The sequence below is a fragment of the Anarhichas minor genome, unplaced genomic scaffold, assembly GCF_050575085.1.
Source record: "Anarhichas minor isolate MPS153535 unplaced genomic scaffold, ASM5057508v1 ptg000037l, whole genome shotgun sequence".
NCBI lineage: Eukaryota > Metazoa > Chordata > Actinopteri > Perciformes > Anarhichadidae > Anarhichas > Anarhichas minor.
Window position 1 is genome coordinate 3650630 of NW_027466483.1, and position 14296 is coordinate 3664925.

Consider the following 14296-nt stretch of genomic DNA (forward strand, 5'->3'; position numbering starts at 1 on the left):
CCCACACACACACCCTCTACAGTTACTTCTACGGTGACGAAACGCGGACTATGACGTACCTGCATCATAGCCGTCCAATGACCATGACGTCCACCACCTCTCCCTTGTGCAGTTCCACGTACTGCTCCGTTTTGGGAGGCAACATCAGCAGACCGTTAGCGCTACGCATTGACATTAGCCTGCTGGAGACCTGGTTGCCTGATACAGAGAGAGAGAGAGAGAGACAGACAGACAGACAGATACAGAGAGAGAGAGAGAGAGAGAGAGAGAGAGAGAGAGAGAGAGAGAGAGAGAGAGAGAGACAGATAGATACAGAGAGACACAGACAGATACAGAGAGAGAAAGAGAGAGAGACAGACAGATACAGAGAGAGAGAGACACAGATAGATACAGAGAGAGAGACACAGATAGATACAGAGAGAGAGAGACAGACAGATACAGAGAGAGACAGACAGACAGATAGATACAGAGAGAGAAAGACACAGACAGATACAGAGAGAGAGAGAGAGAGAGACAGACAGATAGATACAGAGAGAGAGAGAGACAGACAGATACAGAGAGAGAGAGAGAAAGACAGACAGATACAGAGAGAGAGACACACACAGACATACAGAGAGAGAGAGAGAGACAGACAGATAGATACAGAGAGAGAGAGACACAGACAGATACAGAGAGAGAGAGAGACACACACAGACAGATACAGAGAGAGAGAGAGAGAGAGAGAGACAGACAGACAGATACAGAGAGAGAGAGAGAGACAGACAGATACAGAGAGAGAGAGAGAGACAGACAGATACAGAGAGAGAGAGAGAGAGAGAGAGAGAGAGAGGTTATGTGTGAGCTTGTGTTTGTGGGCTGTTTGAGCAGTTTTTACCCTATTGTACAAATTAAAGCTTAGGTTGGTAATCTTCTTCAAAACATTTTTTTTTGTTATATTTGTTGAAATTGTCTATTAACATCCCGACAGCAATTCAAAACAAATCAAAGACTCTGGCAAAAAAAGAAGAAAAAAAAATCCAGTATCAGTAGTAGGACTGTAATAAGCCTGTGCAATCATTTTATTCAGGTATATGGGCTGAATTCAATGATTGGACAGGCTACCTGCCTGTTCGTTGTTTACGTTGATGATAATGATAATTTTGGGGATGTGGCTTTGGAGGGAGGCCTGAAGGGACGGGCTGTCAGAGTTGCCGACTTGGCGCTTTCTCACAACTGTCACTGATGCTGCTAGCTACTTTTTATTGGAAATAGTTTGCAACACTGGGCTGGGTTTTTAGGTTGGATCATTTTAAAAATCAAGCGTACTCTAGTTTCCCAAGATTACCAACCCTAGCTTTAACATATACTGAATATAACTTAAGAATGAAGGGAATTCATTCTGTTGCTATGCTGATAGCATCATTGACTACAAATCATTTTTTCACATTTGGTGTATACATGTTTAATGTCCACTCCTATTAATTACAGTAACAAGTAACTGTTTGATTGGTCCCATCTAAAACACACCTTTTTTGAAAACACCACGTATTTTAAGGCTACATCCATATCCTTTGCTAAGATTACACCTAGCTATTATTAATGCTTATTTTGTTCTGCACAACTAACGAACAAAGGCATAAATGTTCTCCAGTGTGACAGACTTCAGCCTCCAGCAGAGCTACGAGTGAGAACAGACAACAACGAAACCGAGAAAACGAGTGAGAGACGTGTGTTGACCACATTTATGGAACCATAAATATATATGAACTTTAATTTGTAAGTGTTCATTTTATAGTAAATGGAATGTGTGTGGCAGAGAGAGATGGAGCAAGACCTGCAGCCTTGTGACTTAGTCTAAATAAAATAAATTAAAAATGTAAGAAAACGTTTTTTTTCACAAAATGTTTCTGTTAGAGGAAGATTATAGAGGAAGATCTTAAGTATCAAATACGACCTTGTATTATTTAAGAGTACTTTATTACTCTGTCGTATTTTCTGTAACTAAGCAACCATTCTACTTCCTGTTAACACCAGCACCCGCATGCTCAGTGTACGCGAATAGTCATGTGGTATTTGTTTTCAGGCGTGTAAATATGGACGGAAAGTATTTCAAAAACGATGCTGAAACGCCCGTGTGGACAGAGACGGTTTTCGTTTTCAATGCCCGGTTTTAAACAGAAATGTATTAGTGTGGATGTAGCCTAAGGTGGGTTTGTAATATCTATACATTGCTGTATACATTGCTCTGCATAGATAATGACATTTCATGATGTATTTATTTTCCGTGGTGGGTGTGGTATAACCGTGACGGTGCACCACAGATGGCTCTATGTAGGAGACACACTGATGTGTGTGTGTGTGTGTGTGTGTCCAGTGCCTACCTGTGCTTTGTGCCCAGGGCAGTGGCTCCTGGTGATGCCAGGTGAGAATACAGCGGTGGTACTCTGGTCTGGGATCCAGCTTCACGTCACAGGAAAGCTGAAATACACACAAACACACACACGTAATGTTAAGGACTTATCAAATTTAAATTTTACATAGTCCAAAACCTCAAATTTACAGGTATTACTTGAATAAAACCAATGTTGTCTTGGTACATTGCTTCACACTATTTTCTGGGAGTGAGAAGATCAACACCACTCTCGTGTCTGTACACTAAATGTTATTGATTACCATTGACAGTGAACGGCATTCATTTCTGCACAGACCTCTGCTTGTAGGTTTCTGTTAAAAGCTGTGATGGGCTGATGGGTTCTGAGATGCATTTTTTTCAAACTGTGGATTTTTCCATTTCATTATTCACATTAAGTTCTCAGTTACTTAATGTGACATACTATATTATAGTTCCCCGTAGAGCTCAATAGTGAGATTCCAGAAGTAAAGAAAACCCTTCATATTCTGGATTATAATTATTGGCCATAATGTTATAACCATCCAAGGTAGACTCACCACTAGCTATGAGATTGTCAAACGATGGTAGATGCTCCTGTAGAAGATCAAAGTCTGTGTGACGTCAACCTTGTTTTAAGAAACACATTTGCAATGTTGTGGAGAAGTACTACACCACCCAAAATCTTCAACAGTAGCAACGAGCTCTCTGATTGGTGGAGCTCGCTGTTACAATGGAAATGTTTACCTCTTCATTTTAGATGTTTAGAAACTTTAGAAGTTTTTCGGGAGTTTCCTGAGGCGGCGTTCGCCATTCGCAATGGTTTATGGGATGAGTAGTTCCTTCACTTTTAAAATAATTATGTACACAGTCTTGTACCTTTTTTTTGCTAAATCAAATGTTTTCTAGGTCATGATTGATTTCGTGGTTGGTTTAATTAACTCTTTATGTAAAGGATTTTCTGAAAAGACAACAGAGTGAATGAATGGGAATTCCACTTTGGAAACAGAGCCGTTCAGAAAGTGGACGGTCACTATTGAACTCTAGAGGGACGTTCTCCTTTTAATCTCCTCTCCACAGGGAGGTCAAAGGTCGGTTGGAGCTCGTAGAAATTTGTGTGTGTGTGTGCGTGTGTGTTACCCTAGCTTTAATAATTGTAGGTCTAGGGTCCAGAATGCCTTGCATCTTCCTCAGAGCAGGAATCACAAACAGGTTACATGTCACTACTGCAGACACTGGGTTACCTGAAAAAAACAACACAATACCGGGTTACTATGGCGAATGAAGTTACACAGTGCACATGTCCACTATATACAAACACTAATATCCGCTCCGTGTCTCCATTTGCATGAAACGTGTTTTCCTGTACAGGTGTGCTAGCTGCTTTTATCTTTTAACACTAGTGTAACCCAGAAACACCCCCGTACATGTATTGTACTCAATATAAATGTATCTTGACGTCTTAGTCATGACCAACACGGGAGACCTTGTCCAGATTACGCGTCCAACACAACCACATTACAAGTCTGGCTGAGCATGTGAAAATGTCTTCAGGACAGTAACGTACGTGTCAATCAATTATCAGAATGCTAACAGATTGGGACTGTTTCAAGTTCGCAAGATCAAAGCAATGTCATGTGTGCAACACATCTGAAGAAGCAAAAAAAAAAGAAAACAGATCTCATTGGAGGAGTGTTGTGATTGCAGGTGCAAATATACAAACTTAAGACACATCTAGGCAAACAACAAATCAAATGTATCTGTTGAACAGGCGGCTGTGTGGACTACCACAGCCATCAGTTTTCTTTAACAGCAGACATAACATTAAAGAGCAACTAAAGCCCCACACCACTTTATTCAGCAGAAAACCAACGTGCATGTGTATTAAGTAGTGTTGTTGATGGATTCAGTCCTCATCTTGACATCTTAGAGCAAAGTATATGAATTCTACACTGTCCTCTCCTGACTAAAAACCCCAGGTATTACAAACGCAGTTTTCTATTGGCTGGCAGCTGGCAGACATCCCTGGTGATCGCAGCATGAAATGAGTTCTGGATAAGCAGGTAGTGACAGAAGTGACTGAGGGTCGGGGGGGGGATGTCATAATGACAGCTGACCAGAGCAAGAAGCTGGGCCATCCAGAATATGAGCAGGAGTATAACTAGACCACAGGTTTCAAGGTATTAGACTTAAGAGGCTATCACTTGGAATCATCGGTCAATCAACTGAAGGTTACTTGGAGGTAGGGTTTTGTAGCTATACGGACGCTAGATGGGCAATCTAAGGACACTTTTGTGATCTCTAGGGGTCATTGAGGGTCGGAGGATATGATCAGTGTTCTAAAGGCAAAGTGAGAAAGGATTTGTAGAGTTCAGTTGTTTTAGGCCTGTGGTCAAGATCTACTGGCTTATATGCACATTGCACAATGTTTGAAATGCTGAAGTAAAAATACAGACATGTATTAAGTTCGAATCATCGTTAACTTTATTACTATATTTAACATTGCTTCAATGAAAAACGCAGAGTATGTGTGGGAAGCAACAGTAAGTTGCAATCAGAAATACTGAATTTGTACACTTTAATCTTTGGTTATGTTCACTGCAACATCCAAGACATATCGCATTTTAATGTTTCCGTTTGGGCTTAAAGGTCATTCAGAAGTAGCAGGATGAAAAGGGGAGCTGTGCAGTCAGAGGTTATTTATGGGTCATTGTGGGTTCAGCATCAGGACCTACTTCCTCTAGGTGCAGGGGTTAGTGGTTGCCTGGCCTCACTCGGGGCTACGACCTCCAGCAGGGAGGGCCCAGTCTCTCTGAAGTTGAAGTTTCCTTTAATAACAATAGCAATACATGTACAGTGCCGGACCGGAGCAAAGACCACACTTCAAATCACAGGGGCCCCAGACTAAGGCCACAGGACACACTATACTGTAGGATTCCTTTACATTACCATGGCAACATGACAACTAGCACTGAAAACAACAGTGGAAATGCTTTTAAATGTTTTAAACAGCACAACAGGAAAGGTGCTTTAGTCAAAGAGAGACTGGGGGTTCTACAGCGGCTTTACAAGCCAATCATTTTTAAAGTCTTGTTGTTGTCTTGTTGGCAGCTCTTCAAAGGACAGTTCCGCCCATTTCTAACCAGTGTAATCTTTTCATTGGGAAAACAAAATTAAGTGCTTTTTGGTACCAAAATAACTACAATCAAACTAAAATGGACTGAGACATGAATGAAATATGATGAAGTTTACTAGAAGCTCAGGTTTTTTTTGTCTCACATTGACAAACTTACTCGTGCTACTCAGAGAACCGGGGTTACGCAAGTGTCTCACTGCAGCTTCAGTGTATGGCTTGTTAAAGAGCGCTAGCTGTCAATAGTGAGCTGCCCATAAAACGTTGGTATCACTTAGAGATTAAGAATGCTGAGTGGTGTTTTAAGGAGAGAGGTGAGTGGAAAAAGATGAACCTGAAAGCAACTGAGGCTTAAAGCGCCCAGACCACTGGGGAGACATCCATTCAAAAGATAAAGTTTAATATAAACATCGAACAAAAAGTTCGGAAATTAGTGTTTGGTAGATTATTTCTCTGTTGTAACAATGCTTCTTGGCATTGAATTTTATACCATTGGAAAGCCTGTTTAGTTACCTTTTAAACGGTGCCCCATTTGTAAGGAACATGCATTTCTGGGATGAGCAGCACAGCTGAGTATGTGGGTTGCGCCCATGAAAAATTTGCCAAATCTTCTCTGCCAATGCCAAACAGCTTATTCTGCTGTTGCTATTGACCGTCAGGCCCGTTTGCGCTGGTGTCGGCAACACCTGCACTGGAACCTGAACATGTTGAGGAACGTTATGTTCAGCGATGAGTCCAGATTCTGCCTAAGGAAGTTGGATCGTAGGGTCAAAGTGTGGAGAAGACGGGGAGAACGCTATGCTGATTGCTGCACCGATAGAGGAACACCTTTTGGTGGAGGCAGTGTGATGGTGTGGGGCGGCATCTCCATCACTGGAAAAACGAGGCTTTTCTTTATTGGAGGCAATCTCAATGCAGAGATATCGAGATGAGATTCTGCAACCAGTGGCAATCCCATTTCTCCACAGTCTGGGACCGAACTCCATCCTCCAAGATGACAACGCTCGCCCCCACAGAGCGGGGTTTATCAGAGACTACCTCCAGAATTTGGGAGTAGAGAGGATGGAATGGCCTGCCAACAGTCCTGACCTCAACCCAAGTGAACACTTGTGGGATCAGCTTGGGCGTGCTGTTCGTCCCAGAGTGACCAACATAACCATGTTGGCTGACTTGTGACAAATCCTGCTTGAGGAGTGGAATGCCGTCCCACAGCAATGTGTGAGCAGGCTGGTGACCAGCATGAGGAGGTGCCAGGCTGGTGTGGCTGTGTATGGTTCTTCCACACGCTACTGAGGCTCCGGTTTGTTAAATGAATAAATTGTAAAATTGCCAATGTCTTCCTTCCTTCCTTCCTTGTAACTGATAGACTTCAATCATCCAATCCACCAAACAACACCAAACAAGAGTCGATAGCAACAGCAGAATAAGCTGTTTGGCATTGGCAGAGAAGATTTGGCAAATTTTTCATGGGCGCAACCCACATACTCAGCTGTGCTGCTCATCCCACAAATGCATGTTCCTTACAATTGGGGCACCGTTTGAAAGGTAAATAAACAGGCTTTCCAACGGTATAACATTTATTGCCAAGAAGCATTGTTACAACAGAGAAATAATCTACCAAACACTAATTTCCGAACTTTTTGTTCGATGTTTATAATAAAAATGGTAACAGTGGAGTATTTTTGTGCGTTTCAGACCTTGAAAAAGAGCAGTAAGTAGTCGCTACGCAGAGGTGGTGGAGTTTCTATGCCACTGCGTTGGGATTGTTTGCGTACCAACAATGGCGACTGAAACTGAGCGGATCATATTGGAGTTGGGAGCTAAAAAATTTGAATCACAATTAATTTGATTGAAATGACTACAACACAGAGAACAGATGTCAGAGGACATGGTGTGTACCATCATTGAACCGACTGAAGCAGAGGGAGGGACTTCCTCAGTTAACCTCTCCTCGATTTGTTCCACGTTCATGGAGACGAAGGAGCAGCTGGAAATGCGTGGGAGGAAATAATGCTATCAAGCGGACCAGATCAGTTGTTGAGATCTGCGTCGCCGCGACTTGTAGTTACATTTATGGTGAGGTGCACATCAGGCTATGCATAGATTCAACACAGAAGTATTAACCAGCTTTAAAGAGCAACACATCTTGGAAATTTATGACATCTAAACTGCAGCCAATTGTTTGCCATTCAAGACAAGTAGCATCTCTACACGTCAGTTTACATCCAGGTGGCAACTTACGGTTCTAAATAGTGAAGCCAATGCGGAAGTAGCTTAAACTTGCATTCTCTCTACTGACCAGCAGGGGGCGACTCCTCTGGTTGTGTAGAAGTCTATGAGAAAATGACTACTTCTCTCTTGATTTATTACCTCAGTAAACATTGTAAACATGAGTTTATGGTCTCAATCTCTAGTTTCAAGTCTTCTTCAATACAGCATGATGTTCATTTAGTAAATTATGGTCCATTTAGAGTCAAATAGACCATAAATGATTTAGGGCGGGGCTACTTTGTGATTGACAGGTCACTACCAGAGCCGTATACGGCGTCTCTACGTCACGCCTACACAGTCCAAATATGGTTACTTCCTTTCATTGGTTGCAAAAAAAACTATGGCGACGGCCAAAATCCAAGATGGCGACGGCCAAAATCCAAGATGGCGACAGCCAAAATGCTGAACTAGAGGCCTCAAAACGTCAGTCCATCAAACTAATTGGGGACTACGTCCACTTCTTATATACAGTCTACACCACTGTGATATTTCCCAGTGCCAACGCGTATTAGCACTTCAGAAAGAAAAAGCAGCCTTTCTATCACATTTGAGCATTGGGCGCATCTTCTTGTCTGTAAAGCGCATGCAGTGTGTGCTGTGGATGTCGAACTCTGATGAAGAGATACAGGGTCCCGGGCAAAAATGGGAAGAACTGTCTTGAGAGGCAGATTGAGGTAGGTTTAACACACACAGGCCAGGACTGAGACTGTATGAATCAAATAAGAGGAACCTCCTGCTTATTGGATGTGAAAGCTGTTGACGAACCAATACCTGATTTAACTATCTAATCCCCCAGTATATCAGCAATAAATCAATCTAACAGTACATGAACAAACCATACACACCAATGACGAGGACAGCTAGAGTACAGACACACAAGACAGGGGGCTGATGCTATATGTGGGTCCGGGGCTGGAGGGAGAAAAAGAGGAATGGCTAATGTTGCCCTGACTGGCTACAGTAGACTGAGGTAGAAGTGAACCATTATAAACCAACAGGGAAGTTCGGGCACCCGTTTACAGACTGGACCGACTCACGTCCGGCTCATGCAAGTCAGATTGTCAGGACACACCCTGGAGGTTTAGTTGACACCCTAGATTGAGTCACATCCGTTTGCAATAGTGTCATTACGACCAATGAAATGTAAGCTGCGTCCGTGACCGGCATGCTACCTGAGTGTTGCTGAGTTTTATCTGCTGGAGTTAATTTAGTAATGAGGCTTTCACACAAGGGACCCGGTCCGGGACCCGAGTACACTTGAAAGGTTGGTCTTGAGTACGGTTCATGTGTACTTGGGTACGGTTTCGCATCAAGTATGAAAACGAACTGTACCCAAAAAAAAAACAGGAGCAGCACTTGACGTGTAGAATTTCAAAAGGCTTTTTTCAGCGCCACCGGTCTCCTTTGAGATCGGCATATTCTTCAGTCTTGACACTGTCTCCACAACATAGACAATAGAGGTGTAATGGGTCGACTCCACGTATGGGCTTTGGATCTTGCAATCGGCGCACTTTTCTACACTGTAACGACAACATAAAAAAAAATGATAGAAGAGTACAGAACAACTTAAATAATGTTAAAGCTGAGCAGCAGGGGGAATGCAATGGTACTCGGGCAAGGTACAAATCAATCGCACCTAAAATCAAAACTCCCAAACCCCAAAGAAACAAGGGCCAAAAGAAGTTAAGAGTCACTCTTTTGTTTTATTCTGCCTGTAAAACCCACTCTTTCTTGTACGTTCTTGTTGTTTTTTCTTCAATGAATCAATCCCTAGCTTCAACTGGGTCTCAATGGGCAAATACTTGAAATGATGTACTGTATCATGAAAGAGATCACGCCTGAACCCAGTGGCTCCCAGGGTCAACCTTTTTCCCCTTGAAGCGCCCCCTACTCGTATCTATGAAAAGCTGATTCCCCTCCTCCTTAAAAAGATTAGAAATCCCTGAACAAACTCCTCAATTTGAATAATGAGGTTCAGCGTATTAAATGGGTTAGTCTGTTTTTATCAAATCAACTTTTATAAATGAATGTATCCCATCACTTTCTTCAACGTAAATGAAGTGATGGCATCTTCATCGATTTTATTTTTGAACTTAAACGCTCCAGAGTTACTGGAAGTGTTTGGATACGAGTCAGAGACAATCCTACACAGCCACTACTGGAATCTAATTCTACACGTAGTGTAATACTAATACTGATCTGTTCTCCAACACTGTGCACAAATACCAGGTTTAAACAGAACTATTTTTGACTGAGGACAAATTGAATATATATTTTTTAAATACTTTTATAGACTTAATTATCCAGTAAATGTGTTTTATTCATACAAATGATAACCTCAGAGCGCAGACAAATCACAGCGCACCCGCTGTGATCTTTGATGCCCCCCCTGAGGGGGACCCGGACCCCGGGTTGGGAACCACCACTGTTGAACGACAACACCATGCTAGCAAAATAACTGCAGGGCAAAGCAGTGTGGTGTCAAGAGATGGTCCAGGGTATTAGACAACAAGGAGATACACACACACACACACTGACTAGAGACATAAATATGTTACCTGGCAGAGCAAAGATAAGTTTCCGTGTTCCATCGATGTCAGCTGTGGCAAAGGTAGTAGGAAGACTGAGGGACAGAAACACACGGGTCGTTATTTTTTCCTCTCGATGTCACCAGAGGCAGTGGTAGCATCAACAACAGGAGTAGCCGTAGTAGTAGTAGTAAACAGTAGTAAAAGCAGTAAAATAAAAGTAGCAGTAGTAGTTACAATAATAGGGGTGGTAGCGCAAGCAGTACTAGCAGCAACATTAGTAGCAGTAGCAGCAGTAGTAGTAGCAGCACTAATATTTGTAGAAGTAGAAGGATTAGTGACCAAAGTAGTATTAGATTATTAGTAGTTGAAGCAGTACAAGCAGTAGTAATAGTATAAATAGGAGTAGCAGCAACAACATTAGTGTAAGTATTTAAAGCAGTAGCAGCAATAGAAGAAAAAGAAGCAGTAGTAGTAGTACTAGTAGAGACTGTATAGAGTGGTGCAGGAATGACTCTTAAAACCCAGAAATTAGTCAGCATTTTTGCACTTGTGTTTTTGTGTGCTTGTGTGTTTTTGGTTCGATACCTGAAGATATTTTAACGTTTTGTTTTACAATATAAAATAAGTCAGTAAATACCCCTCTTGTGAAATTAGAAGATTTTATTTTTCTTAAAAAATGCTAACAAGAGTCTAAATGAAACGACTAAACGTCATCACCAGATCACTAGTCCTCCTTTAGCTTAGTGGTGGTGACGTGAAGTCATGTGACCGTGGTGGAGTTCCTGTATAGCCTAATGCTAGCTTTCCATTTCTGCCGATTGCATTTATGCTTCAAAAATCATAAAAGTGGTGTTGATTTCTGAAGTCAATCTTGCATAACAAAACGTGTAAGTATCATAAACATTTGTTTGCCACAGAGCTTATTTTCTGCAATAATCCAAAATCCAAGGAAAAGATCCCATTGGCTTTCTGTAAAGGGAACCAGTGTGATGCTAACTTCCTGTTGGACTTCCAACATACTTCATCCTTGCAGCTCTCTAGCAGTAGTAGCAGAGGTAGGAGGATTAGCATTAGTAGCAGCACAATCAGCAGCATGACTCATAGGAACAGTAAGTGAGTCAATGAGAAAACGAGTTTGCATGTAAAATCATCTTCCCCCCATTTTTATTTACCCCCCGGCCACACTCCTCCACCCCTCTCCCCCATCTCACCCTGGCTTCATAAAGACTCGTCCAAAGTGGATCTGAGCATGAAGGTCAATATCCAGCACCTGTTTGAGGTAGTCCTGATGAGACACACAAACACAGATTGAGAACACTGTAGAAGCTGAATTAACTGTGAGACAATGCTGCTTTCAGATGTTGGTAGAGCAGAAAAACTAACCTGGAGGATAAACAGTCGGCAAACAAATACATAGTTAAAAAAAGGTTGACGAGTCTGTGAATTATTCAGTAAGTTAGAGGAGACGGGTCAGAGGTGAAACAGTTACCTTCTCTCCCATGGACACACCCCCTGAGGTGATGATGACATCGGCGCGACTGATTCCCTCATGGAGAGCTGACAGCAGGTCATCAGGGCTGCAACGATAGAGGATCCTCAGTTTACTATTTAATGGGGAGCGCTACTATGCTGCCTATGGACACTGCTGTGTAACATCTTCTGTGGCTGTGAGGGGAAGCCACATCATTAACGGAAAGCCTGCATTAGAAACTGAGATGTGGAACTTGAAAGATGTGGGTGTTCACCAGGCAAAGAAGGTTCTGAAAAAAAGACGCAATCAAGCGGCAGTGTGGGAAGTGAAGGATCCATGTTTTTCTGAAGCTTGACCCGTACTAGGGACTCCTCGTTCAGACCGTTCTTTTTCACTCCGTCTCTTGCCCACTGCTTAATTAAGTGCAACATCAAATGAGTACTCATAAGTACTTCGTATTAGTTGTATTATTAGTTATTTTGTAAAATGTAAATATAAAATTTGTAGCAGTTTACTTTTTGACATGCCTCATCTTCAGTCTGCTGCAGTTCGTGTTTTCCTAAATTTCCCAGACTGCCTGTTCACTAGGGACAGAGCATTAACTTCTTCAGTTTAGCCCAGGAGTAAAAAGTACTTCTCCAATAGTTTATTAACAGTGTTTCAGTTGCTTTGAGCTGCCTGAGAATGTGCTGACTGGAAACTGGAATGAAATGAGAACAAATGTATTGTATGTATATTCAATGTATCTCTATAACCAAAAGGTGATGAATGAAATTATACGCACCTTATAGTCCAAACGCTGCAGGCAGAGTACTTGTGCATGCTGCAAACTGTGTTTTGTTTTTTTACTGTATACTTTCACATATATTTCCTCAGTTGATTTCGACTTTCTTTTTTTTTTGTCAAAAGGACTGGTAGCAAAGCTCTCGATCAAATGTAGTCTGCGCTGTATTTTTGTGTAAACCTATAAGGCTCCTACTTGTCTCCAACGATGCCCAGGTTGATGGTTGGATATCCGTGCTCCTGGATGGTGGACAGCAGGGTGGAGCGGTTGGAGTCTCGGATTTTCCCTGGGTGGAGGTCATCCTCTGGATTTAACAGCTACATACCACACACACACAAGGACAGAAGAATCCCGAAAAACTCTAAATGCAAAGATTTTAAAGCCAAGCCTGTGTGTATTTTCCCGAGCCGTTTATGTGCGCGTACCTCGTTTCCGGTGGACATGACGGCCACCACAGGGAACTTGTGCACGCTGACCTCGGTCACTCCCACTGTAGCCAGCAAGCCGATCTCTGATGGGCCCATGTGTGTCCCTTTGGCCAACACACACTCCCCTCGCCTGATGTCATGACCTATGGGCCTGTGCAGACACACACACACAAACACGTTACATCATAATATGCTAGTTGCTTTCTGATGCAGCTTTGAATTACCACTTAGAATTTACACAGTCGAATCTGATTGGTTGTGCTTATCAAATAATCGTGTGGTTTTTTGGTGTTTTTTTTGCCATTGATCCACATTCTCATTCGGGACATTAGCTTTCATCTCTTCCACACCAAACAAAAGAGCTGAAACACCCAATAATACAATACTTTTTCTTGACTTTTGTGTAAGAAATTATTTTATAACTGGCGTTTTCTCCTCTTCGCCAGCCCCGGCGCCACGAAGATCAAGATCAATAGACAGACAGCTTTGTCTACATGCCTCCAGCATGCTGATCTGACAAACAATCTTCATAAATTCAAAATACATTTCGCTCTGATTAATCAATGTATTCTTTGGTTTTGAAACAGTAGCCTTATGCTGTTGTTATTTGATCCTTTCTGAGGCTATGGACAAGATGCCGCTCCGATGGTCCCGTTAATTTGGACGGTGGAATTTAGTCTACATGGTGATCTATTTAAACACACTAAAAAGGCTGATTGAAAAGCACATGACTTATTTTCAAATTTTATGACAAGGTATTATTAATAGGATGATATTCAGACCAAAAAAGGCTATACATCGTGATTTATTGGGAGATACCAAGCAGTTCTATGTAAAATCTGACATTCACCACCCCCATGTAGCCAGAATGGAATGATCCTTTGTTTCAGACACATTTTCCGTCACTGCAACGATCCCACTGTGAGAATCGACAGTCGAATCAGGCTAAAAGTCATTTGCCTTCACTTAGTTCCTTTCGCACATTGTGCTGTTTTTACCTGATGTCCTGTCCGGGCCGGGCCTGGACCATAATCCTCACCTCCAGCTCCTCTGTGCCCTGAAATAAGCCAGACTCAATATCGCCATGCCTGCTGACAACAACTCGTATACGGTTAAACTAGACAGCACTCAAGGTAACACCCTCACTCGTGTACTCACATCCTCAGACTCCCTCAGCAGCTCCGTGTCCTCCACCTGGACCACTGCGTCGGCTCCGCAAGGAATCGGAGCCCCGGTCGTCACCCTCATCACCTGACCTGGCATCACTGTGTGTGTGGGCTGCACACGCGCACATTGAATCATGAATTAGT

General features: G+C 42.4%; 1 protein-coding gene across 4 annotated transcripts in view; it reads right to left on the reverse strand.

Annotated features, from left to right (window-relative positions):
• Positions 1–14296, reverse strand: part of gphna (gephyrin a) — a 35858-nt gene that overhangs the window by 3474 nt on the left and 18088 nt on the right. For 2 of the 4 annotated variants that reach the window (XR_012957818.1, XM_076106950.1), the window contains exons 14-23: positions 14145–14264; positions 13985–14043; positions 12984–13137; positions 12754–12875; positions 11793–11880; positions 11515–11588; positions 10331–10395; positions 3509–3612; positions 2361–2457; positions 60–198 (exon numbers count right to left, since the gene is read on the reverse strand). Coding sequence is in view for 2 of the 4 variants with exons in the window: in XM_076106950.1 (XP_075963065.1) it covers positions 65–198; positions 2361–2457; positions 3509–3612; positions 10331–10395; positions 11515–11588; positions 11793–11880; positions 12754–12875; positions 12984–13137; positions 13985–14043; positions 14145–14264 (1017 nt within the window). In the remaining 2 variants the exon portion in view is untranslated. Of the gene's footprint in view, positions 1–59; positions 199–2360; positions 2458–3508; positions 3613–4829; positions 9293–10330; positions 10396–11514; positions 11589–11792; positions 11881–12753; positions 12876–12983; positions 13138–13984; positions 14044–14144; positions 14265–14296 lie in introns of those variants that run through there. The other 2 variants (XR_012957819.1, XM_076106951.1) reach the window with 2 other exon arrangements.